Source organism: Helianthus annuus, chromosome 2, assembly GCF_002127325.2.
Source record: "Helianthus annuus cultivar XRQ/B chromosome 2, HanXRQr2.0-SUNRISE, whole genome shotgun sequence".
NCBI lineage: Eukaryota > Viridiplantae > Streptophyta > Magnoliopsida > Asterales > Asteraceae > Helianthus > Helianthus annuus.
This window is the reverse complement of record NC_035434.2, coordinates 149,839,427-149,866,574: the sequence shown is the minus strand read 5'-3', so window position 1 is coordinate 149,866,574 and position 27,148 is coordinate 149,839,427. Positions and strand designations below refer to the sequence as shown.

General features: G+C 37.1%; 1 protein-coding gene across 1 annotated transcript; it reads right to left on the bottom strand.

The window, feature by feature from the left end:
• Window positions 1-644: 644 nt before the first annotated feature.
• On the bottom strand, window positions 645-5,741 carry LOC110924121. Its single transcript, XM_022168158.2, has 6 exons — window positions 5,251-5,741; window positions 4,298-4,489; window positions 3,972-4,211; window positions 2,987-3,204; window positions 1,961-2,215; window positions 645-1,157 (listed from the first exon to the last, which is right to left on the bottom strand). The coding sequence occupies exons 1-6, from the start codon at window positions 5,579-5,581 to the stop codon at window positions 828-830; spliced, it is 1,566 nt and encodes a 521-aa protein (XP_022023850.1). The 5' UTR covers window positions 5,582-5,741; the 3' UTR covers window positions 645-827.
• Window positions 5,742-27,148: the final 21,407 nt, after the last annotated feature.

Sequence of the window (27,148 nt, the reverse complement as noted above, 5' to 3'; positions counted from 1 at the left end):
AAAAGTTTATAATCTTTATCTTTATTTACTATTTAATAATCGACGGGTAATGAAAATTAAAAAAAATAACATTTTTTTCTTTTAACGTTTTCTTTTACTTTTTCCGCTTATTAATAACTATTTAATTTAAAATTTCATCGATTCAACCATGCGTAATACTTAAGTCTCTAACCTATTACTAAATTATATTTATTCAACCCGTGTAATACACGGGGTTATAACCTAGGTTATAACCTAGTTTACAATATGTGAAAATGTGGAACCACCACTGGTTATTTTTGAAGTTGAGGCCGTTATTGGCCAACGACTAATGGTTGGGATTATAAAAATCTATTATTCCAATAGTAATACTTGTACTAATAACAATAGATCTAATAAGGTCAGCCCACCATCCTGTTTCAACACATTTTTAAAAACCTACCAACAAGTTAAAAACATTGATTACAACCTATTTAGAACCCGCCAACTCGTTTACAATCCAATATCTCGTTTACACCCATTTGACTCGCTAAAAATGGGTTGCCCGGGTAGTGTTTGGGTTACACAATTATAAGTGCGTCCAAGTTGGGTTCATCAATTCAACCCGTCAACTCGAAACCCAACACGTTCACTACCCTATATCAGTATATCTAATAGATGTTCAATAGTCACTACCCGCATTTTGTATCGATTTAGAGTTATAGGATCTGAAAATACAGATATATTTTTTATGTGTATCTTGGCTCATGAGTTTTGCAGCCATCCTACAAAGTACAAAGTGTTATTAGCATGACTGATGTATACAGTCATTAGCTCTAAAGTGTTGTGTATGCATCTAAAATTCGCATCTAAACAAAAGTAATATCTGAATCTGAATTGTTCTCTGAATAACTATTTATACCTCTTTCCTCTGTTTCTTCATCAGTATCCTCATTCACGAGAACCGGGTCAACTTTCACGGGAATCGGGTCAACTTTCATGGGAATCGGGTCAACTTTCACGGGCAACGGGCCTTGTGGGTTGCCAAATACCGTGGTCAACATCTGTCTATGGCATTCGTCACAAAAGTAAAAGTAGGTGAAATGGCCCTCGTAAAGGAGCTTATGCACCATTGCCCCCGGTAAAACACGATGCACATACTCACTCATTGATGGTGGCACCACCCTATCTTCCAACCCCTGTTAATAATATATTAGAATGCTATTATAAATCTTTGAATAAAGCGGTATAGGAGGTTGTATAGAATAAAAATAAACTTTGGGATATTTTCAAACTATTCGACCCGTTCCCTCTTTAGCTAATTTTTTTAATTGGATTTGTTACATAGTGAAGGTGGCGCTTTTGACCCAATTATTTATGAATAGGTTTATTCGAGTTACATTTTATCTCTAACAAACCGGTCAAATGAGTCAAACGGGTTGAAAGTCGACCATAGTGTATTTTCGTCCAAAGGTTTGTTTTTCCACATCTAGATACAAAAGGTTTAAAATCCTGTCATTTTTCATCCAGCGCGTTAACTCCATCCATTTTTTAACGTTAAGTCAGGGGTATTTTCGTCTTTTTAGACATTTTTTCCTTATAATTAAAGGGTTGGGTGTTGAGAAAGTCAATAGAGGTGGATCTTTATTTCTTATCGTGTTTTTATTTTAACTTAAAATGTCTAAAAAGACGGAAATGCCCCTCATCTAACGGAGAAAAATGGATGGAGTTAACGAGTCGGATGAAAATGGCAAGATTTCAAACCTTTTGGATCCAGATGCGGAAAAGCAAACATTTGGACGAAAGTCGCAGAAGTGGTCAAACCTCAGGGACGAAAATGGCATTTTACTCAAAAGAATCTATTACAGAAGTATAAATTTTTTTTAATCATACCTAAAACACTAAGTGTTTAAAAAAAAGTTGGACAAGTGAGTCTGGTCAACCCAACCCGCTCATTTTCCCGTGTCTACCATGCAACACAATGAGAAGAAAACACACGAACCTGCCATATATGTATCGGACCAAGAAATCCGGTCAACTCTTGGCGTGGTCGTTTATATATAGACTTGAGCCAATAGACGATGCCTTTCCCTTGGAGCTTCTTCTGGACATTAAGATCGCTGATGCTAAAGCCCCAATTCGATACCTGCAACACCGCTTCCTCTACAAACGGTTTTACATTACCCTGTCGAACCGACTCCCCCAAATCCCGCTTCCAGAACTCTTGATATTTCAGTTCTTCTATCATAACTTTGTCCTGCCAAACCAACGAATTCTTCAATCAGACATCTACAGAGAAAAAAAATTAAGTAAAAACCTAAAAAACAAAGATACAAGAATTATCTATAAAACTTCAAATTAATTTTTTATTAGAGTAAAATGCCACTTTCGTCCCTGAGGATTGGCCAGTTTTGCGACTTTCGTCCAAACGTTTGTTTTTTCCGCATCTTGATCCAAAAGGTTTGAAATCTTGTCATTTTCATCCGGCCAATTAACTCCATCCATTTTTCTCTGGTAAGTCAAGAGGCATTTCCGTATTTTTTGTTAACTTAAAGGGAAATTCGGTCTTTTTCATTTTCTGTAAGAAGACCGAATACCCCTGAAAAAGACCGAATGGACCATTAAGTTAACAAAAAAGACAGAATTACCCCTGACTTAAGGAAGAAAATGGATGGATTTAACGAGCCGGATGAAAATAGCAAGATTTCAAACCTTTTAGATCCAGATGCGGAAAAACAAACCTGTGGAAGAAAGTCGCAAAACTGGCCAAACCTCAGGGACAAAAATGGCATTTTACTCTAATAATAATAATAATCAAAGTCAATTGAAGTAGGATGTTGTATGCATATAGAATAAACTTTAGGTTTCTTTCAACGACTTTGACTGATTTGACCCCCTTCTAGCTAAATATTTTGATTTGTCGCCTTTAAGATACTACATATTCCAAATCAATTCCTAAGTAAATAAACGGATCAAAATTGTCACCTCTACTTTACAAATAGAGTGATCATCATTCAAGATTACATACCCTTTTTCCAAGTGACAATGCTAGCCACTTATCTATTTGATCAAGGTTTCCCGACAAGAAGCTGCGCCGGTAGAAGTATGGAAGAAGTACCGGAAATTTCCGCGCTAAAAAGTACATAAACTTCCTTCTTAACGTCCATTTCTCCCAGGTCCTTCGTCTCTCAACTTTATTCATGCTCGGTTCGTATGGATTGAGCAAAGGTGCTACCATGAACGCACCTGTAAGTTGCGTTAAAAACGGTCAGAACAAGATTTATCTGATTCCCATTATAGGGGTGAGCAGAAAACCGAAAAAACCGATTCAACCATACTGAAAAAAAACCGAACCGTTCAAAAAACAGAAAAAAAAAAGTGCCGAAATTTACGGTCCAGTTACAGTTTTGCATTTTATGAAAACCAAAAAAACCCGAACCGAATAGCCTAAAAATCATTTTTTAATGTTTGTTATATATTGATTTAAGAATTATTAATTTTATTGTTAAATGTAATTTTTTTATAATAAGAACATTAGCATGTTTATTTATCTTTGAAATGTTATCCATTGCCTACAAGAAATAACAAAATTTAACATAAAAATTAAATAATTTTCAAAGTATTATAAAAGAAAATGTCTTAATAAAAACTTTGGAGAATAACAAAAATAGATTAGAAGGTTAGGTTTATGTGAACAATATTAATTAATCAAGTTAAATATAATAGCTTCAATAAATGTAAACATATAGGAAAGATTTTTAAACCTTCGATTATACTTTTTATTTTTGAATCTTACGTAAATTTGTTCCAAAAACCGAACCGTTGCTAATCCGAAAAAAACCGAAACCGAACAGTTTTTAAAAACCAAAAACTGAATGGAACCGTGCATACCCCTATCCCATAATAACCTTCTGGTAATAACAATAGAATTGCAGCTCGTTCAGTTTATGTAGATATGAGACTGCTAATGAAAATGCATCTAACATGAAACATAACAAAAAAAGGTAACGTACCTGCGATTCTATCGGGGATGTACTTGAGAGCGGCCCAGGTGTGTAAGCTTGCACCTGAGTATCCAACCACCCAAAACTTGTCGGTTATATGCACGGCATACGATAAGTAAAACAGGTCCATCGCAGATGACTCGAGGTTCCTGCCGGGATGAGGATCGCTTTCCCCAAACCCAGGAAGATCATACGTTACCAAACGAACACCAAATTCTTCTAACAGTGAAGCCTTAATCCCAGGTATCCCTATTTGGATATAAAAAAACATTTCATTTCCTATTAGTTTTCAAAAAGAAATTTTCTGATAAAATATTACTTGAATCATATTTTACCTGCTAGTCGTGATGAAAGGAAAGAATGTGATGTGACTATGGTATATCGAGCTCTGTCAGATGAAACACCTTGCTCGTGATAAGCCAAGTGCCGACCATCCGGTAACAATATACGTGTAGCGTTTCCAGGATATATGTGCAACTTTTGTATCATTGGAACAGGGGCATCACTTTCAGAGGTTACAATCAAAACTGCAATTAGTTCACCACTGTCAGTAAGATGTTCAATAGCAATTTAAAACACACATAATATGGATTTCCAGCAGGTAGAAATCTACATGAAACAATAAACTTTGCTGATATATGGATGACAATCGAATCAGAATACTAAATAACCAAGTGATTAATATCTAAAATTCAGTAATAGCATGATTTGTGCTGATTGCTCTCCATCAATCTTCTAAACATTTTGAAACAACTTGTAGTCATTATATCCACACATGAGTTTATAAAATTAAGATCAAGAACATAAGACAGAACAAGTAATTCACCATTGAAGTCATCATTTAATAATAACATAAGTTTATCATATCTCTGTAATTTATATAATATTAATCATATTCAAGTGATTCTTTTCAGTTTGCCTCTTTTTCCTAACCAAAATAAAGTCAATTATTCATCATCTCTACAAAAAAAAAAAAAAAAAAGGGTTAAACATCCAGATCAATTTACTTACAAACACACAATTCACTATAACACATATCTAATTATATAAATTCAGTATTACACAAATCAAACTATATAAATTCACTATAACACAAATCAAACTTATATAAATTAAAATCACTATAACACATAATCAAATTACACAAATCAGATTATATAAATTCAATATAACACAAAACAAACTATAAAAATTCAATATAACACAAATCAAATTATATAAAATCACTATAACACAAATCAAATATGTATAATCACTATAACACAAATCAAACTAATGTAACAACTACCTGCAATAACAACAGCAAAAACGAATGAAATCACACTCCACGAATGCATCGGATCACGATCTTCAGGCAAATACCGATTCAAAAACCTCAATTTCATACAAGCAGATTTACACGGACCACCGAAATTCCTGACAACAAACGAATCATCTCTCAGAATACTCTGTTTGACCACATCTCTGCATCCTTTGCCGAATTCAACGCTCAATTCCGCCACTCCTTTAGCGAACTCCGTCGCGTGAAACCGCCAGTCCTCCGGCGATACTCTCGGAACGGTGTTTCCGAACCCTACGCCGGCGGTGTACGGCGGCGGTCCGCCGTTGACTCCGTTCATAGATTGAAATTCGATTTGGAAACGGTTTGATTTTCGTTAGGTTTTGGTCATGATTGTTTGTGTGTGAATTATAGATGTGGACTTTGCAGTGGTTGCATGAGCGGCTAGAGAGAGAGTGTAGAGAGAGAGTGTGTGATAGGATTTATGAGGGTGGAAGTGTGAAATTGGAAAAGCATGGGGACTGTTTGTGTAAATATGAGAGCAGGAGAGAGGGGAAGAGAGCAGGGGTGTTGATAACTTTTTTAGGGTAAAGTTCTTGTACAAATAATCTTAACATACTAAACATACAAATTGAAGGAAAACTCAAAAAGACAAGGTGACATTTTTGTAATTATCAATAACTATCAAAGTTACTCTACAAATACCTCTAAAAAAACCTAACCACTCCCCCACCCCAAAAAAAAAACCTAAACCCCCCACCCCACCCACCCCCCAAAAACCTAAAAAAAAACCTAACCCCCCCCCCCCACCCCCCAAAAACCTAAAAAAAAAACCTAACCCCCCCAACCTCCAAAAACCTAAAAAAAACCTAACCCCCCCCCCCACCCAAGCTAAAATGCTAAAAACTAAACCCCCCAAAAAACCTAACCCCCCCCCCCACCCAAGCTAAAATGCTAAAAACTAAACCCCCAAAAACCTAAAAAATCTAAAAAAATAAAAAAAACACACAAATTATTTTATTTTATTTTTTTAACATTTTTTATTAAAAAATCGCTACTTTTAGTAGCAGCAAAAAAAAAAATTTTTTTTTTTTTTTTTGCTAACGAAATGTAGCGAATTTTTAATAAAAAATGTTTAAAAAAAATTGTGTTTTTTTTAGGTATTTTTGGTTGTAACTTTGATAGTTGGTGGTAATTACAAAAATGCCACCTTGTCTTTTTGGGGTTTCCTTCAATTTGTATGTTTAGTATGTTAAGATTATTTGTATTTGATCTTTTGCCAACTTTTTTAACGCTAAATTTGGATCGCTGACGTACTACTAGAGAATTATCGTGTCATTAGCGTAACCACTCGATCATATTCATCTCCACTAGATAATAATGCTTATACACCAATTTAGAAGTAAACTCATGACCTAATGGTGCTTAAGGCTTAATTGCTGTGTTTGGATCGGTATTATCAAATTTATTTATTTATTTTTGTTATTGGCTTATAGATAGGTTGATTCAAATTTGCAAGTGTCTAACTGGATGGAATTCGATTGAATAAACCAGTTTATTCAACTTAATTCGGTTTAGCTATTTGGAAAAGCAAAGATAACTGATCTGAAATCCAAATTTCACAATTCGTATACGGTCAAGAACCAAACCAAAACTGCATTTACATCCTAAGAGAGACAAAGAGGACTTACGAGTAGAGATGAGATCAGTACCATACCAAAAAGTAGTACTAGTATCGAAAAAGAGTAAAAATACAAAATGAATACTATACTGATTATGATGATCAATACTGGCAGTGCGTATGGATTTTCATTGATTGGTACCAGTTTAATTCCGTAATAATACTGTTAATCGGTAAAAAATATTGATCCTACTTTACACGGTGGAAGTGTGAAATTGGGAAAGTGTAGGGACTGGTGGTGTAAGTGTGATGATTTGATCAATGATTAGAATCTTGGGGGATGATGAAGATCTACGGTGGATAATATGCCACGTAAGCAGGATGGAGTTAGTGGGACGGTAGCTGATGACAGCGGTGGTTGTTTTTTATATATGGGCCCCAGTGTTTGCTGGAAAAAGAACGGCATTTAACCTGATTTTACCGGTTTAGTAACCGGAATAAAGTTTTATAACTGTAATAATAAATAATAAACTAATAATAAACAAAAAGCATTTAAAAATGTTTGTTTCATAATTCTATAAAAATTAGAATTGAGACCCGCCGCAATGCGGCGGGGATTCTTTAGTTATAAATAAGTCGATCTAGGACCCGTATGTTATGTTAAACCAGTCAAACGGGAAAAAAATAGACGATGTTCACCCACACACGCACGTTGTGACGTGTTAACTCGTAAAAGTTAGAACGAAACGTAAAAACGTTAAATCAAAGACGCACGTTGCGATGTGTTAAGTCACAAAATTTAGAACCAAGCATAAAGCGGAAAATTTGCGAAAAATGAAAACTATAAAGGACCAAAGTTGAAAGTAAAAAAGTTATGAGGATAGATTGCCAAAGATAAAAAGTTTTGGGTAAAAAGTGAAAAAACAAATAGTTTTGTGATAAAAGTAATTTGTGAAATACTTTTTGGTGAAAGTGAAAAAAATCATTTGGAAAACCCCCAAAGTCAAGCTTACGACATCCATATGCATAACCATTTTTTTCTTTGAAAACCCCCCAAAGCACACCCCACGTTGCGGCGGGGCGTTAGACGGTGTCAAATAGTACAAATGTCACACAACCGTTATCTACCATCAACACTGACTCGATCTAGGATTTTCGTTTTGCGACGAACTTGTCAAACATGAAAAAATAGAGATAAAAACGTTGAACCACACATGTACGTTGCGCCGTGTTAACTTGCAAAATTTGAAACAAAACATAAAAAAAGTTGAACCACACTCGTATGTTGCGTCGTATTAACTCGGAAAATTTAGAACTATACGTAAAACGAAAATTGGCCAAAGATGAAAAGTATAAGTGAGAAAAGTTTCGAAGTTAAATTGCAAATAATGAAAAGTTTTGGGTTAAAGTTAAAAAAACAAATTATGTAGGGTTAAAACTGAAAAAGATAGAAACCCTTGGGTTAAAAGTAAAAAAATCAAGTTTTTTTTTTTTGAAAAACACCCAAAGACAAAGTTACAAGTCACCCAAGCTCAAAGTAGTTGTTAATTTATATAGGTTTTAATTCACGGTGTAGTATCTAAATTAGAAATGTTAATGTTACGGCTGTAGTTTTTTTTTAACGGCCAATGAAACCTTCAAATGGTCTACTGGCGAAATTTATCATGGATACACTCGCATTCGAATCGGGAAAAACCCTCACCTAGTGCAGAAGCCCGTGCGCACTCGCCCGAAGGCACGACAGTGCGGTGAGGTAAAACCTGTTCAGTTTAAGAATCGAACTAGTGATCACCGTTTACCCGCCTAGTCTCCCATCATCACCAGATGCCGCCGAAAACTAATGGGAGGAAACAGAAATTGAACCTGGGTCTCTTGGAAACTCAAGTCTCTTTATTACCACTCTACCACAAACTCATTGACAGGTTGTAGTTACTTTTGTAAAAATAAAAAAACAGTATAAAATTGAAGATGTAAATATTAAATAAAATAAAACATATATTAGAAAAAGTTAAAGTCAAAATAAAGGGGCTATAGACAGTACTAGAAGGGCTGTAGAAGGGTTTAATGGAGTGGGTATAAGACGATTTTGGTAATCACATATACTTGATTATAATTATCTTTTGCATTTTCTATGATTTGTACTTTCTAAGACCATGTGTAGTGGTGAAGAATTATAATGCCCCCATCATAGGGTATTATCCGACACGTGTCATCCCAGTCAGCATGGGGCATTATAGCAAAAGTGGTGTAGTGGGCATAATGCCTAATAATACCCCTTACAATTATTAAAAAAAAAAAACCTTATTCAAAAAGAAGAATAGTCCCACTCATCTCTCTTCCCATTGGTCAACACTCATCCAACTTGTTTGATTTGGGCGTTTTAAAGAAAATGCCGGAAGAAACTTTTTTCAAAAATTTTACAAAATAACGCCCCATGTAATGGAGGGGTGTGCGTTTTCGGGCGTTATTTTTGAAATTTAAAAAAAAAAAACGCCCCACTACACATGGTCACAACTTCAACATGTCTTTAATATATTTTTTAAGAGTGTAAAATACATTGATAATATCTAGTTTCGATAAGAATAAACAAGTTCAGATAACCAGATGGGGATTACTTAACTAATGGTGAATCCAGAAATTTTTTCCAGTGAGTTTCTTTTGGTGTTTTTTTTTTTTTTTTTTCTAAATCATATAAGGTTTCGCTATTTTTTTCTTTCTTTCATTTTTTTCAAACCAAGGGTTCTAGGAACCCCAAAACCCGTGGATCATCCCTTGTACCTAATATCTTACATGTCCCAGTTGAATACATTTAGAACTAATCTCATACCATGTCTCATACATCCATATCCTTGCTCCTCCTGAATGTTTCTTGTTTTTTTCATTAGGTTTGGGTACTTTTGTTTTTCCTGATTTTTGAAATACTTTATTATGAAAAATGGTGGATCCAAAACACTAATAAAAGAAGTTATGTGTTACTAGTGGCGGATCTAAGAATTTTTTTTTACTTGGTTTATTTTGGTAGATTCTTACTAATTCTCACTATTTTTTCCAAATCATACGATGTTCTCACTAATTTTTTCCATTTTTTTCTAAATCGAATGGGTTCCTAAGAACCCAAAAAAGTGCCTAGATCCACACCTGTGTTGCACAATATCTTATGCTCATTTTTTTGTGTTATTTACATATGTGAATCTCGAGTGACATCAATACAATTTATCTATCATTTTCAAAGAATAACATCCCTAAAACTTTACTCTAAAATGTATATATTGAGCACAAAACTAAAATAGGACCTCACTCTAAATTATACTGAGAGTTATGTTTATTTCAAATATGTAAATAACTTAATAAAAAAAGTTTTTAATTCTTAACTAAACATATAAAGTATATCTTAAATATTAAGAAAAGTGAAAAAACAAAATGTAGTGTTTTTGTAGTTCAATAACCAATGATGACTTACCAAAAACAATCCATCCAAATGACAGGGACAAACAAGGATAAGTTAGGACCACCATTTATGTCGTGTGTAACTTTCAAGAGCAAATACATCCGCTAGAAATTAAAGATTAGGGAGAAAAAATGGATTTTTTTTTAACGGTAGATCAACTGCATTTCCAGTTGACTCCAAATGGATAGGTCTATCATAGAGATGTTATATTTTTATTGTATTTAATTTTACATACTAAAATTTGAAAACAGGTAAATATATAAAGATAAAAATATATTTAATGTTTAAATTAAGTTTATAAGTTGTGTGTTTAAATATGTTTAGATTAACTAATGGCTTAGTAATCCATTGACAAGTTTTCAATAAATTCACCATTAAAAAATAATAATAAATAAATAATATGTTTAGATTATATTTATTTTTCAGCTAGATGAACGCTTGCATGCGTTACCACACAACCATCATGATTAATATAGTAAATATTTAAGACTACATACAATTTCAATTGATTGTATCATATTGGGTAACAAAACCATTGTTGCCGGTCCAGCTAACCCTACCAGACCTGTTTTGAGTTAAACCGACCGGTTAGGTCGGAAACCGGTGATTAGACCGGAACTGGGCGGCTGAATCGGATTTTTTGGGGGTTCAACCGGATATTGATTAAAATTTTGTAATTTTACCCTATTTATTTTTAATCTTTATGGTATCACTCGATGCTTACATCCGGTTCGACCGGCCCAACCAGTGGACTGGTAAAGAGACCAGTCCGATGTCGGTCCGATCCTGAAAACATTGAACAAAACTTACAATCAATTTATATTTGCATAACATACATAATAACATAAAGAAGAACACACAAAAAACCTAATCTACTTGTTTCATTTCCTTTTGTAACACCCCAAAAATAATAATAAAATAAGGGTAAATTACATTTTTCGTCCTTTATGTTTGTATCGAATTGCAATGGATAGCTTTTAACTTCAATAATTACAGTCACAATCCTTTATTTGAGAAACCTAATACACCTTTCGTCTTTTAGCACTAACCAGGTCAAAAATTTAAGTTAAGTCTGATCATGTGCCTTGCACATGAGGGTAGATCGGTAATTTTACTTATTTGTTTACAAAACTATAAAACCCTATCTCTTCTATTAGCTATCTCTCTCTCCCTCTTTCTCTCTCCACACCACCACCACCACCACCAAATCTGTCACCGAATTCAGCCATCACCGTCTGAGCCACCACCACCGTATTCCATGAAGAAAATGGCAGAAAAAATTCCCAAATTCAAAATCAAAATCTAGTGAATAATATATATTCAAGCCAAAGCAACAATCATGAGCACATATGCTACCCTTTGATCAATCGCTGCTCTTATAAATCACCAAAAAAAACCCAAAATCAATCATCAACCCTTTGATCAATTGCTGCTCTTATAAATCACCAAAAAGAAAACCCAAAATCAATCATCAATTTCACTCTATAAAACCCTAGCTACCCAATCAGTCAATCATGCTCCTATAAATCACAAAAATCAAACCTTGCGTTCTGTTTTCAAGGAGTGAAAATGTTAGAGTGCAAATGAAAGTGTACTTCTTCTATCCAGCCATTTTGACCTCCAAATCCAGCCAGTAGTTATGATGAAATTTCTGGAGGGGTGTGGGTTTAGGTGTTTATGGTAGCCAGTAATTATGGTGGCCGGTAGTTATGGTGGCCGGAAGTGTTTCAACGGATTCAGAGGAGGATGATGACCAGATAACGTCACACTTGTGTAACTTGAAATTTTTGTTGAGATCTGTCGGTTTTTGTGGAAGTGTGGGGAAGAGGAAGGTTGGAGAAGAAGATAAGGAGGATAACGGTGAGTGAGATATGGCAGCGGCGACGGTATTAGTTGTTGGTGGCTAACGGCTGGGAGGGAGCCAGGGTGAGAGATAGAAAAATGTGTGGGTTTGACAGTGGTGGTGGCGAGTGGTGCTTATGGCAGTGATTATGGTGGTGGAACGTGGTGGGTGGTGGTGAAACTTGGTGGTGGTGGCTAGGATACAGAGGGTGATAGAGATAGAGACTTGAGAGAGAAAAAGTAGTTTGGGGGATACAGAGAAATTCTTTAAATAGATACACAATTAAAATTACCAATGTACCCATATGTGCAAGTCACATGCCATACTTAACCAAAAATTTTGACATAGTTAGTGCTTAAGGATGTAAGGTGTAATGGGTTTTGACGGGTGGTCCATTGGACAACCCTTAATCATGTTAAAAGACGAATTAATCCTTCACTTAATCGCGTAATTATCTTGAATTAGATGACTACGGTTGCTTATGTTTCAGGTGCATTTCGGGAGCTTAAAGTGGAAAAAACGCAGCTTTGGACGGTTTGGAGTTGAACGGGTCGCGCGTGGAACGAAAGATGAAACAAAGTGCAAAATCCAGGCTTCCACCGTAATTTACGGTCCCACCGTAAATTACGGTGGACCTGAATTTCACCTGGATTCCACCGTAAAGCAGAAGAGTTTCACCGTAAGAAAACATTGTCCACCGTAACTTACGGTGGCACCGTAAGTTACGGTGGAAACTGCGGAAAAAATGTAACTGCCTCATTAAAATCAGTTTTATTGTGTCTTTTCAAGTATTCTCATCATTGGTCGATTGGAGAACAGAGTACGGGTGATTTTGGGTGATTTGGCTTGGCTTGGAACAATTTCTAACATTCGGTTTGTGATTTCGATTTGTATGAACATTGAACTATTTGTTATGATGATTCACCAAGCTATGTGTGGCTAAAAACTCTCGGTGATCATCTTAGGTGAAGGTTTATCTTGAACTTTTGTGTGTTTATTTCTGAATTTCTAGAATGATAACTTGCGTTGCTTGAATATCATGGTGTATGCATAATTTTTTGTAGCTTGTTAATCGATAGTGCAATTTCTAGTCTCGATCGTACGTTCTTGGTGCCGTTGGCAATCGAGATATCACGGGAAGGGTTAGGGTTGGTTGTTGATTAATTGATCATCGGGAAACAACCTCGCATTTATAAATCCGAGTACTTTATTCCCTTTTATCACTTCGATTATGTATGTACGAGTTATGTCTATGTAACTCTTTCTAGTTGAAATTTCACACAATTGTTAAAGGAAACTGAATCCTAAGATGGTCATTGTTCTCCTAATCTGTTAAACAACCAACTTTTATTTGCAATTAGTTATTAATTTAGTTTTCTAAAACAACAATCCAAATCATTGAACTTTATTTTCTGCAAATTAGGTTAATTGTAGTTAAATTGCAAAGCTATAAAATCAACACACTCTCCACATACTCCCTGAGTTCGATACCCTTTTACCACTATCTATAGTTGTTATTGGGATTAAATTTGCGTGTACCACGACAAGCACGTCAAATTTTGGAGCCGGGGTGAGCATTTTACCTGGGGGCTTATATGACCAATATGATTTTGGTCCGTTAGCAAGGGTGGAGACAACGGTTGTTTTGGCCAATTTGTCTCATAAGTTACCTCGGGGTATGGTTCAAAATGTAATCGTAAAAAATTGATGAGTTTTATTACCCGGTCGACTTTCTAGTCTTGGACTACTCGTCCGCGGACCCAAAACAACAACAAAACGTAATTTTGGGTCGGCCATTTTTTAGCACCGCTCATGCCATGATCGATTGTAGATTTGGTACGGTCGACATGACTTTTGGGAATCGGAAAATGCGTTTGAATGTTTTTACTAACAATTCTAATGCTAATGGTGTTGATGAGTGTTTCATGGCAGATATAGTTGACGGATGCAACCCGCATGAGTATGAGGAGGATGGTTTGGATGGTTTGGATGTTTGCCTGTGTGATTTTTCTGAACAGGTACATGCTTATGCACTTCGGGTTGAAGAGGAAAAACAAGATGCGATGGCTTTGAAAGAAGGTAGACCACCATGGACTCATCAGTTTGAAGGTTTACCGGCGGAAATAGATTCGGGTACTAAACCATCATTAGAGGAACCGCCAAAGTTGGAACTTAAAGACTTGCCGAGCCACTTGAAGTATGCATTTTTAGGGGATAATGACACTTTACCGGTCATTATTGCCTCTAATTTGGAGTTGGCACAAGAGCAAGCGTTGTTGGAAGTCTTGAAAGAAAACAAGGGAGCTATCGGATGGACGATTGCCGATCTCAAAGGAATTAGTCCATCCATTGTCATGCATAAGATCATCACTACCAAAGATGCAAAGCCGACACGAGAAGCTCAAAGAAGATTGAATCCGAACCTACAGGAGGTAGTTGAAAAAGAGGTAATTAAATGGTTGGATGCGGGAATTATTTATCCGATTTCGGATAGTGCTTGGGTGAGTCCCACCCAAGTTGTGCCTAAGAAGGCCGGCATTCAAGTAGTCAAAGATGAAAGTGGTGAACAAATTGCCACCCGACCGGTTACCGGGTGGCGTGTATGTATTGACTACCGAAAATTGAATGCCGCCACTTCTAAGGATCATTTCCCGTTACCTTTCATTGACCAAATTATTGAAAAATTATCGGGTCAAAAATACTACTGTTTTTTGGATGGGTATTCAGGTTACAATCAAATCGCAATACACCCGGATGACCAACACAAGACCACCTTCACTTGTCCATATGGCACCTTTGCCTTTCGGCGAATGCCATTCGGCTTGTGCAATGCTCCGGAAACTTTCCAACGATGTATGATGAGTATATTCTCGGACATGGTTGGAGAGTCGCTCGAGGTATTTATGGATGACTTCTCCATTTTTGGCACTAGTTTTGATGCTTGTCTCAACGAATTACAAAAAGTGTTAAAAAGATGCGTTGAGAAAAACTTAGTGCTAAGTTGGGAGAAAAGTCATTTCATGGTGCAAGAGGGCATTGTGTTGGGTCATGTAATTTATGAAAGAGGGATGGAGGTGGATAAAGCAAAAATACGGGTAATATCATCTTTGCCACCTCCGAAAAATGTTAAGGGTGTAAGGTCATTCTTGGGACACGCGGGTTTTTATAGACGTTTCATTAAAGGATTTAGTGTTATCACTAAGCCTTTGTGCAACTTGTTATTAAAAGATGTCCCATTTGATTTTACTAACGAGTGTATGCAAGCGTTCACTGTTTTGAAGGAACATTTGGTCAAAGCTCCTATCTTGCAACCACCGGATTTGTCAAAGCCGTTCGAGATAATGTGTGATGCAAGCGACACCACTATTGGTGCAGTTTTGGGTCAACGGGTTGATAGAAAGCCGGTGGTGATTTACTACGCAAGCAAAACTTTATCCGAAGCGCAACTTAATTACACCACAACCGAGAAGGAATTACTAGCGGTGGTGTATGCTTTGGATAAGTTTCGCTCGTATATTTGGGGGAGCAAAGTGGTGGTTTATTCGGATCATAGTGCGGTTCGATATTTGATGGAGAAAAAGGACGCGAAGCCTCGTTTGATTCAGTGGGTATTATTGTTACAAGAGTTTGATCTACAAATCCGAGATAAAAGGGGAAGTGAGAATGTAGTGGCGGATCACTTGTCTCGGATTCCGGTGGAAGGGATCGATGATGCTAGTGAAATCAATGAAATTTTTCCCGATGAGCAACTCCTAGCCGTATCCACCTTTGTTGCACCGTGGTATGCTCACTATGTTAACTACTTAGCCACGGGTGCCATCCCAAGTCATTGGACCAAGAAGCGCCGACAACAATTTATGGTTCAAGTGAAGCAATATATTTGGGATGAACCGGATCTCTTCAAGATTGGACCAGATCAAGTTATACGAAGGTGTGTGCCCGAGACAGAAGTGTTGGAAATTTTGACCCATGCTCATTCGTCTGCATGTGGGGGTCATTTTAGTGGGCACAAAACAGGCTATCGGGTTCTTTCATGTGGGTTTTATTGGCCCACAATTTTCAAGGATGCATGTGAGTTCGCTAGAAATTGCATAAATTGTCAAAAAATGGGAAGCATATCGAAGAGGGATGAAATGCCATTACAACCAATTTTGGTTGTAGAGATATTTAATGTATGGGGTATAGACTTCATGGGTCCCTTCCCGAATTCGAATGGCTTTCTATACATTTTGGTAGCGGTGGATTATGTCTCGAAGTGGATTGAAGCTATTGCAACACGAACAAACGACCATTCGGTTGTTTGTAAATTTGTTCAATCCAACATTTTCTCTCGTTTTGGCATTCCGCGGGTTATTATAAGTGATGGTGGTTCGCATTTCAAGAACTTTAACTTTGGGAAATTATTGAAGAGGTATAGCGTGAATCACCGGATTGCTACACCTTACCATCCGCAAACGAGTGGACAAGTCGAAGTGTCCAACCGTCAATCAAAGAAATTCTCATGAAGACGATAAGAACGGATAGGAAGGATTGGTCGAGTAAGTTAGACGAAGCATTATGGGCATACCGAACGGCCTACAAGACTCCTATTGGCACAACGCCTTACCGGATGGTGTATGGAAAGGGTTGTCACTTGCCAATGGAGCTAGCGCATCGGGCACATTGGGCAATTAAGACGGTAAATGCGGATTATGACGAGGCGGGGAAGTTGAGAAAGTTGCAATTAAGCGAGATAGAAGAGATTCGAGACGAGGCGTATGAATGTGCATCGGCCTATAAAGATAAACTCAAGAAGGTGCATGATGCAAAATTGCGGAAGAAAACATTTGAAGTGGGTAAAAAAGTTTGGTTGTATAACTCAAGACTCAAGATGTTCGCGGGCAAGCTTAAAAGCAAATGGATGGGCCCGTATGTCGTTCGGAGAGTTGGAAGGTTTGGTGACGTAGACATCCAAGATGAGCAAACACTTAAACAACAAACGGTGAACGATCACGGGTTGAAGCCATACTTGGAGGGGAACGGCATCAATAACTTAGAGCTTGATAAAGCGGGCTACATCTTACGCCCGGTCGACGATGAGCAACCATGAGAGGCCCAAGTTTGGTAGTGTAAATATTTCATTTTGTTGTTTTGTATAGTGTGCACAATTACCGTATTTCCTTGAAATCCGTGTTTGAAACAAGTGTGGGGATATTCGGGTCACGAATTATTATAACATTGTGTTGAGGACAACACGGAACTTTCGAGGGGGTAGGGTGATTTTTACACATTTTTGAAAATTTAAAAACATAAAAAAAAATATTGAAAAAACTTGAAAAAATATAAAAAATATGCATAAAAATCACATTTTTCAGCAAACCAGGAACTCCCAGATACCACCGTAAGTTACGGTTATACCGTAATTTACGGTGGGGAGCAAAAACATGTGATCGTTACGATGCAAACCTTCTGATTTACTGTAGAAATTGTTTGCCAGGTTCCACCGTAATTTACGGTCCACACCGTAATTTACGGTGGACCTGGCGAGTCAACACATCTACCCGGGTCGCGTATATACATAAAAAAAATAATATATCACGTGAATGACCCCAGCCACTCAATTTCATTCAGCTTCACTCTCTCTCTATTATCATCTATCATTTTCTCAAGTCCCCACACAATCCACAAAAACTTCATAGCCTTCTTCAACCTCTCATCACCCATATCTCTTTCAGTTCTCAACCAAATCTAGTGAAATAGGAGTCTATTTTGGCTAATTTTTCACACTTTCTGATTTTGAGAAGAGATTTGAGAAAAAACGCAGTTTTAGGGTCCGAATTCTAAACCCTAGTTTGAAAAATTTTGGGGGTTTTGGGAGTTTTTGTTTCACAAGCATCCTTGCATCTCCAAACAAAGGTATGGAAGTTTATTTGTTGTATTTTGATGATGCATTGTGAAGATTGAGGTTATTGTTGATATTTGTTCAGACCCACTTGCTTGTTCATAGTTTTGACTTGTTACTTGCTATTTGAACATGGTTATGGTGTGTAGATGTAGGATTGTTAGTAAAGTAGTGAACTTTTGGGAATCTCTACATTGTAGAGACATCATGCCCAAATTTTGAAAAAAAAAAGATTTATAAAAAGTTTTGGTTCACTAACATCTACAACCAAAGTAACAAGCAAGTGTGGGGATACTTTGGAGAAAAGAGTCTAATTTTGTTTCGTTTGGTTGCGTTGTTTGCTCTAATGTGTGTAGGAAAATGGTTAAGACGAAAGAACAAGCAGGATCTAGTTCATCATCATCAAAGGGGAAGGGCAAACAGCCGGAACAACAACCACGGAAAAGGCAATACATGGGTCGGATAAGTGAAAGTGAGAGTGGAAGTGAGGAAGAAATGGAGTTGGATCCACATGATAAGCCGATATGGGATTCGGGTCCTTTGGATGACCAACCAGAGGAATGGCAGCCAACGTTGTATCATGATAGAATGAATCGGCTGAAGAATAAGGCAGCGGCCTTCATATGTGAAAGGGAAGTTCGGGAAGTGGAATTCCAACAGTTTGGTGTGTCTTTACAAAATTCATACCAATCTATTGAATTGTTTGAACTTTGATGTAAAAGATTTATAGACGGGGTTAACCATTTAGATAATATATCCACATCTTGATTGAAAGGAATTCCTAAGAATCCAAGCCGGTCTTTGAGAGCATAAAGAGGGCCTTATAATTCATAAAGAGGGTCTTATAATTCATGCTCTAGGTTGGGAGTCGGCGCTCAAATGCTTTGACAAAGATAAAAGCAACTTGTTTATCACCGAGATACAAGAGTGGATGGCGACTCTTAAATGCAACAAATATGACAAGCCATCACAAATGAAGTTAGTTGGTGAAGTGCACGGGGTTCCGATGGAGATGTCTTTTGACACGTTGAAGAAGCTCGGGAAATATGATAGTCTCCCGGCCCGTGATTACATGATCCCCACTCTTGATGATCTTTTGGTGAAACCGGAGAAGCACCCGCGGTGGAACGATATGTTAGCAACACTATTTTTGCCGGGTACTTATCATGGAATCTTGTACCGGAAAAATTTGAGAATCGAAGCGAAGTTGTTGCTGGCAATTTGTTTGTTGAATGTTATACCGCGAAGGGGGGACAAGGAACAAGTAAGGTACCCCGAAGTACCCGTTCTCTACTCGCTACTCCATGGATCGCCATGTTTTCCCATCCGATATTTAATCATGAACCACCTGTGGATCTGCCGAAACAAATATGGATGGGACATTGTCCCATATTGTCGGATCATCACGGGGCTGATGAAGCAACAAAAAGCTCTTACGTCAGAGGATCGAGGGGCAACGAAAAGGAATCAGCCGTTTACGTTAGATAAGTTGGGGATTGGTTGGACGTATACACAATCGGAGCGGTATCATAAGCTTAAATCCGAGGGGCAAAGATGGAGAGCGTTAAAAGCAGGTGCTAGAGATTTGTTACCGGGTGAAGCGGATGAACCCGAGAGTGAGGCGGAGATCCCGAGTGGGGATGAAGATTATGTTGAGCAACCACAAGGTGGTGTGAATTTGAATGTGGGGCAAGGCGGCCCGGGTGGAGGTTATGGTGGTGCTTTCGACGACTATACGGAGCGATCTTATGTGCCCGGGTGGGCTTATGAAGGTACCATGCAAGAGGTGATAGCAAATCAACGTCTTCCGGCTTCCGTTTTTGAAACTTGGTCGGGTCCGGAGCGGACGTTATATGATCAAAATACCATGATGAGTGCAAGCATAGAGCGGTCTTTGAAACAAAGCTTTGATCGTAGTGAGGCGTGGAATCGCACCTTTGCCTATTCCCAAGAGGTAGAAACGAATAATCGGTATCACGATGATCAAGAGAGAAGGATGCATGCAGATTGGCATGCCGAGAGACCGGTAGTTGTGGATCCACAACATGTGGATTATGCCTCGCTACCACCTTACGATGGTAGTGTGTCGTATCCGACTCCACAGCTTCACCACTCACAATGGATTGATCCGAGGCAACAAGAGGGAGCCCAACAACAACAAGGAGGGAGTAGTAGCGGCTCATTTGCATTTGGAGAATGGAACGACATGATGTCTTCCATTTTTAGACCTCCGGGACCGCGCTACTATTAGTCAGGTTGTGTTCCTCCTTTGTATAGTTTGTGCATATTTATTAGTTTGTTTTGTTTATGGTTGGGTGGTGTTAGTTGTTATGATGTGTTTGGGTTGGTGCTAGTCGGTGGTGTATTGGTGTTAAAAAGAACGAAAATGAAAAAAAATTATAAAATGAAAAATCCAAAAAGAAATTTGGGGTTTGAGTTGAAGAGTTTTTTGTTGAGGTTGAATGAATTCGAGTGATCAAAGCCTCCTAAAACCATACATTGGGGTCAATGTATCCCAAGTGTGGGGATGGGGGGAATTTTTGGAGATTTTGAAAAATTTTAAATCAAGCGAAATATTGTGAGAATTTGAACACCCTAGATTAACCCCAAATGGTGCACCGGCAACCCTTGATACCCTTTCATTCTTGGTGAGAGTTGAAGCCACATTTGTATATAAATAATGCTTATCTTTGATGAGAGTGGCTACGGGTGGGGGTACATTAGAACTTGTGCTTGAATGCGGTTTGAGTCCTTAGTTAGACATGAATGCGAAAAGGATAAGGGCATCTAGGTAGCCTTGTCTTTAGTGTGTGTGAGTGTGGGATTTGGGGGGTTGGACCTCATAAGTTATATATATGAGCGTGGTTGTGAGAGGGGCGGGGGTTTGGACATTTAGTTGCCAATTTTGTGCCTAAAAGCCTATCGTTTGTTACCCCTAGCTACTTACTTAAAAATTTACCCAATTTAACCCGGTCTTTTAGTGTTAGTAGTAGTAGTTTGAGTAGTATGATGTAGATATGTTGGATGTTTCATTGTATGCTTGTTTGCTTTGAAAAAAAAAAGAAAAAAAAGAGAAAAAGCAATAAAAAAAATGAAAAAAGAAGTGATGTGTAGTTGTCTTGTATATATCGGTTAAGTTAGTAGTTGTTTGGTTATTTGATTGTGTAATAAAAAGACCGGGTTAAATTTTCGCTACTTCATATATATTCCATTTCCCACCTGTACACCTAGCCGCGTTACAACCTTGAAAGGTCCTTTGATTTGCGTTCATGTTTAGCATTCGTAGGAGAAGGATCGATTTAGGTACAAGCCTATAATTGTGCAACAACCCGTTTGCCTATTGTGTGTCTAGCTTATCTTTGCTAGTTTTCACTTGTAGCCGAGAGGAGAGATTTAGAGAGGGGTGTATTGTTTTGGGTGTTAAAAAGGGGTTAGTAAAATGATTGCATGTTTTTGCTTGGTTCAAATTGATCACTTGTATTGAAATTGATTTGATGAGTTGCTTGGGACAAGCAACGGTTAAGTGTGGGGATGTGACGGGTGGTCCATTGGACAACCCTTAATCATGTTAAAAGACGAATTAATCCTTCACTTAATCGCGTAATTATCTTGAATTAGATGACTACGGTTGCTTATGTTTCAGGTGCATTTCGGGAGCTTAAAGTGGAAAAAACGCAGCTTTGGACGGTTTGGAGTTGAACGGGTCGCGCGTGGAACGAAAGATGAAACAAAGTGCAAAATCCAGGCTTCCACCGTAATTTACGGTCCCACCGTAAATTACGGTGGACCTGAATTTCACCTGGATTCCACCGTAAAGCAGAAGAGTTTCACCGTAACAAAACATTGTCCACCGTAACTTACGGTGGCACCGTAAGTTACGGTGGAAACTGCGGAAAAAATGTAACTGCCTCATTAAAATCAGTTTTATTGTGTCTTTTCAAGTATTCTCATCATTGGTCGATTGGAGAACAGAGTACGGGCGATTTTGGGTGATTTGGCTTGGCTTGGAACAATTTCTAACATTCGGTTTGTGATTTCGATTTGTATGAACATTGAACTATTTGTTATGATGATTCACCAAGCTATGTGTGGCTAAAAACTCTCGGTGATCATCTTAGGTGAAGGTTTATCTTGAACTTTTGTGTGTTTATTTCTGAATTTCTAGAATGATAACTTGCGTTGCTTGAATGTCATGGTGTATGCATAATTGTTTGTAGCTTGTTAATCGATAGTGCAATTTCTAGTCTCGATCGTACGTTCTTGGTGCCGTTGGCAATCGAGATATCACGGGAAGGGTTAGGGTTGGTTGTTGATTAATTGATCATCGGGAAACAACCTCGCATTTATAAATCCGAGTACTTTGTTCCCTTTTATCACTTCGATTATGTATGTACGAGTTATGTCCATGTAACTCTTTCTAGTTGAAATTTCACACAATTGTTAAAGGAAACTGAATCCTAAGAGGGTCATTGTTCTCCTAATCTGTTAAACAACCAACTTTTATTTGCAATTAGTTATTAATTTAGTTTTCTAAAACAACAATCCAAATCATTGAACTTTATTTTCTGCAAATTAGGTTAATTGTAGTTAAATTGCAAAGCTATAAAATCAACACACTCTCCACATACTCCCTGAGTTCGATACCATTTTACCACTATCTATAGTTGTTATTGGGATTAAATTTGCGTGTACCACGACAAGCACGTCAGGTTTCTCAAATAAGGGACTGTGACTGTAATTATTGAAGTTAAAGGATATCCAGTGCAATTTGATACAAACATAAAGAACGAAAAGTGTAATTTACCCTTAAAATAATGAAAGTGTAAATGTATTTATGTATAAACTTGCATGTGTTACATGACAATAATAATAAATTGTAACTAGGAACCTAGTTACATACATATAAGTTTTAGTGAAAAGAATGGAATCTAGCCCTTTTATAAATAAAAGCAAAGTAGAGGGACTAGAATGGTCATTATGAAAAATAAGATTTTAAAAGGAAAAGAATTAAAACCAAAACACACACTAGTGTGTGTTTGGTGTACAACCAGGAGCAAAAAGGGGGAAGAACACATCTGCCCTAAAAATCATCTAATCCATCAAATTGAAAGCAAATTCGGGGTCTAAATTCGTGCATGAGTTGAGATTATCGATCGTCCACACGTAACTAACCTAAGGTATGCTAAAATTTTCGTTTTCGAATGGTAATTGATATGTGGAGGAACTTGGATGATTGAGTTCTTGAGAAATTGATACTAGTAAGTCCTAAGAAGGGTGTTATGTATACCTAGGGCTTTAACCCTAACTGAAATTATACATAATTTAGCAAGAATCAAGTGTTAGGGGTAATATGCACATATATGTATAAGTGGATTTTGATTAAAAGATTGAATCCATGAAATCTAGATGGTTAATATTGGGTATATGATCTCATAATAAACTGAATTTTGATGCTAAGGCGTTTATAGTGAACATGCCTACTTGTTAATTAGAGATTAACTGGTTAGAAATTTTCACAATTGGAATAACATAGCTAGTTAAAAGTTATGCACACAAGGTGTTTGATAAAACGCCTAAATGAGATATCAGTTGTGCATTTTAACTGAATAACGTTGATAAAAACTTATGGTTGAAAGTTTGGCAAATATACATACCATGAATATGGACAATAAGGTTTTAATGATAGCTGAGTTACACATTTTAGGCAACTCGATTGAAGCTTCGGACGGTCAAATCGGGGAGGACGCACATTTGAAAGGAAAGCTTTGAGGTACGCGGCTTTATGCTTCATAGAATTTTGTTAAATATTTTTGTTATAGATGTATTGTAACACCTCAAAATCCGAATTTTTATAATTTCTATTGTGTCTTCTATATATATATAGAGAGAGAAAGTATAATGTACAAAAGGGCTTAACGTACGTTAACGTACGCGACAGAAAAACAACGTGTGTGATTACATTTCCATGCGTTATTATGCTCCAATGCGTGATTGTGACAGAAAAACAACGTGCGTGATTACATTTCCATGCGTTATTAATGCTCCCATGCATGATTATTTATGCTCCCATGCGTGATTATCACTAAATAACTGATCCCATGCGTGATTAACTGATCCATGCGTGATTATGGCCCTGATCTGATGGTTACGCTTGTCGCGTACGTGAAGTACGATAAGGCTTTTTGTATGTTAACCTTCCTCTCTCTCTCTCTCTATATATATATATATATATATATAATAACTAGGAATACTAACCTATTTAGAATGTAAGTGACCTCTTGACTTAAGTTAAGAATGCATTATAGTAAAGGATAGTCAATAAAGGTTAAATGCTCAAACTTGAGGGGTTGAAAATAGGCAATTGAAAGATGAAATATAAAACAAAAACCCAAAAATCCCAACACCCACTTGGGCGTACATGTGTGTTCGAGCAGAGGAGAAGAGAAGAGGGGGAAACCCCTCTCAAACCCTAAATCAGAAAATTGGAATAGAAATCAAGGCTAAATCTTATGCATGGACCTGGATATATGATCATCTAGCCTTGCTAAACATGTGGTAAGTCATAGTTTTTGATTTAATGATTTTTGCAAGTATGGTTATATGAAGTAGCTTTGATTTCATATGAAGCTAAGTATGAGGAGGTGTTAGACTCAATAAATAAAGCTTGGATTATGAACGGTTCTGAATAATTTGATGTTTAGTGGTGAAACCACCATTGATGGTGAGAGTGGCGACATGGGTATGTCACCCATGTCCAACCTTTGTTCAAATCCTTGGTAGATTATGTTATGTGCAATCAATCCTTGTTAGTTATGTTGAATATGGTATGAAATTGAATTGATATTTTGTATGTTGGATGATTAAAAACAAGAACTAGGAAGAAAAAAGTATGAAGAATACTTGTACATTATGTTTAAAAACTTGTACGCGCGCCAAGTGTTTAATGAAATGACTAGGTGAAGTAAGAAAGTGAAATTGTATGCAAGAAAGTGGTAGTTAGATATAGAATGTGACAAAGAAGTGTTTGATAGTAAACTAACGTGAGAAGTGCGTTTTAGATAATGTGATGTAAATGATGAACTACTTATGTTAATGATATTTGAAATCATACATGTGTGTGAATGTTTAAAGAAATCGGATAAAGAAATGATAGATTAGCATGTTATAAGGTTGAATGATAAAATTCATATAAGGTCCGTGTGATGAAAGGGTTGTGACGAATGATGAATAAACTAACTATCATAAGAATGATATATGATAGTTGATGCTTGGTAAGCGACAAGGAAGCTTGGGAAAGAAGCGGGTCAAACGGGACTTATACGCACGGGAAGCACATTCGGATGTGAGGTAGGTAAGGCTTACACCCCTTTTTGTAGGATATTTATTCATTGTATAAATTCAGAGTATGATAAGTTAATATATGAAGAATGATGTTTCGGCAAGTTTTGATACGGGTCGGAACATGTGTTTATGATAAGAAACTAAGTTGTGGGTTGAAAGGGGGTAAAAAGGGTATTATGGTAATTTTGATTACGAGTTAACGATAGAATACGATACTTGGATGGGATAATGAATAATTACTACCCCATAAGGATGAAATGATCTTTTAGACCAAATCGGTCAAATGTAGAAGATATCACCATTTGACGATGTCGACTAATGATTTTATTGTCAAGTATTATGAATTCACAGGATGAATAGCGAAAGGATTTTGTTGCTATCATCTAACAATTTGGTGGATGAAGCATTAAAACGGATCATAACTTTGATCCGAGCAAGGTATGTGTGATTAGAGTTGTAGTTGAGTAGTAGGATTGGCTAGATATGCAATGAAGTCCTTTGTTGCAAAGGATGGAGCGAAGTAGATAAAAACACCCTTGATAGGTATATCGAGCAAACGACCTTAAAAGTTGCTTGAAAACAAGCTATTTGATTTGAGTAATGTCTTGGTCAAGTATGAAAGCGAAGAATAGGGTTTTGTATGTCATAGATCTTTTAATGCGCAAATACCCATAACGGGTCAAAATAAGCTTTTGAGCGAAAATGGGTTTAGAGGATGCAAGGCATCAAAGAATTTAATCTCTTATGATAGTCGTCGTTGAAATTATTAAGTTCATATGAAGTTGAGGTCAAATCAATAGATTATTTTGATAAATGCATGAACGGGTCGAATAATTCGTAGATGAATAATAAGCCAAAGACGTATAACTTAAGAATTTCCTTAACCCGGATGTTGGATTTCAAGTTCACATGATAGAATGTTAATTTACAATCATGTAGGAAGAAACGTGACGCAAAACGGATGAAGAATGAGAGAGTTATGTCCGTTTCAGTAAGAATTAATGGTTGGGAAAAGTGCAGAGCTGACACGGCCGGGTGGTGAGCTGACACGGCCGGGTGAAGGTTCTGTGAAAAATATATGGTTAGTTGACACGACGCGCAAGGGTCGTCGCCGACGCCCTCCCCATGTGCAAAAAGCTGAAAATTGTTGTCTAAGTTGAATTATGGGTCGTGGGCTTCGGTAGGTTAACCGTGGACTACGGCGGGCCTCCCAAACATGATTTTGAACATTCCTTTGATGATTATAGGTTATAAATCTAAGTCTAAGACCCACGTAATTAATGTATGGTTATGTAAGAGTTATGCGAGAACTTGTACGTGTATATATGGTTAGGTACATCTGTAGATGTGTATATATATATGTATGTATGAAGGTGCGTCTGAGTGTATGTATGTACGTGAAGATATAGGAAGGTATGTATGTATGTGGATGTCTATGTATGTATGCATAAAGGTATGTATGAGTGTATGCGAGTACGTGAAGATGTAGGAAGGTATGTACGTATGTAGATGTGTATGCATGTATGTAAGAATGTATGTATGCATGATTTAGACACGTTGAGTATTAATGTTATTAATGGTGCGCCTTGAGAATGAAACGCAATGCAGCTACATGATTGAAGCCTCACCGGGGAATAGATACACAGACGAAATGCTTAAAGTTAGAAAGATAATGGAATGGGAAGTTTACATAAGTGAATCTGGTTTATACATGATGTACACTAATGTATGAATGTATGTGGTGAGTGCAGGTTATACGAATCACGGATTATC

Coding starts and splice junctions, on each gene's coding strand:
- LOC110924121 (XM_022168158.2), bottom strand. CDS start 5,581: ATGAACGGAGTCAACGGCGGACCGCCGCCGTACACCGCCGGCGTAGGG. Junction 3,205..3,971: donor CATCCCCGATAGAATCGCAG/GTACGTTACCTT, acceptor CGCAACTTACAG/GTGCGTTCATGGTAGCACCT. Junction 1,158..1,960: donor GTCCGATACATATATGGCAG/GTTCGTGTGTTT, acceptor TATTATTAACAG/GGGTTGGAAGATAGGGTGGT.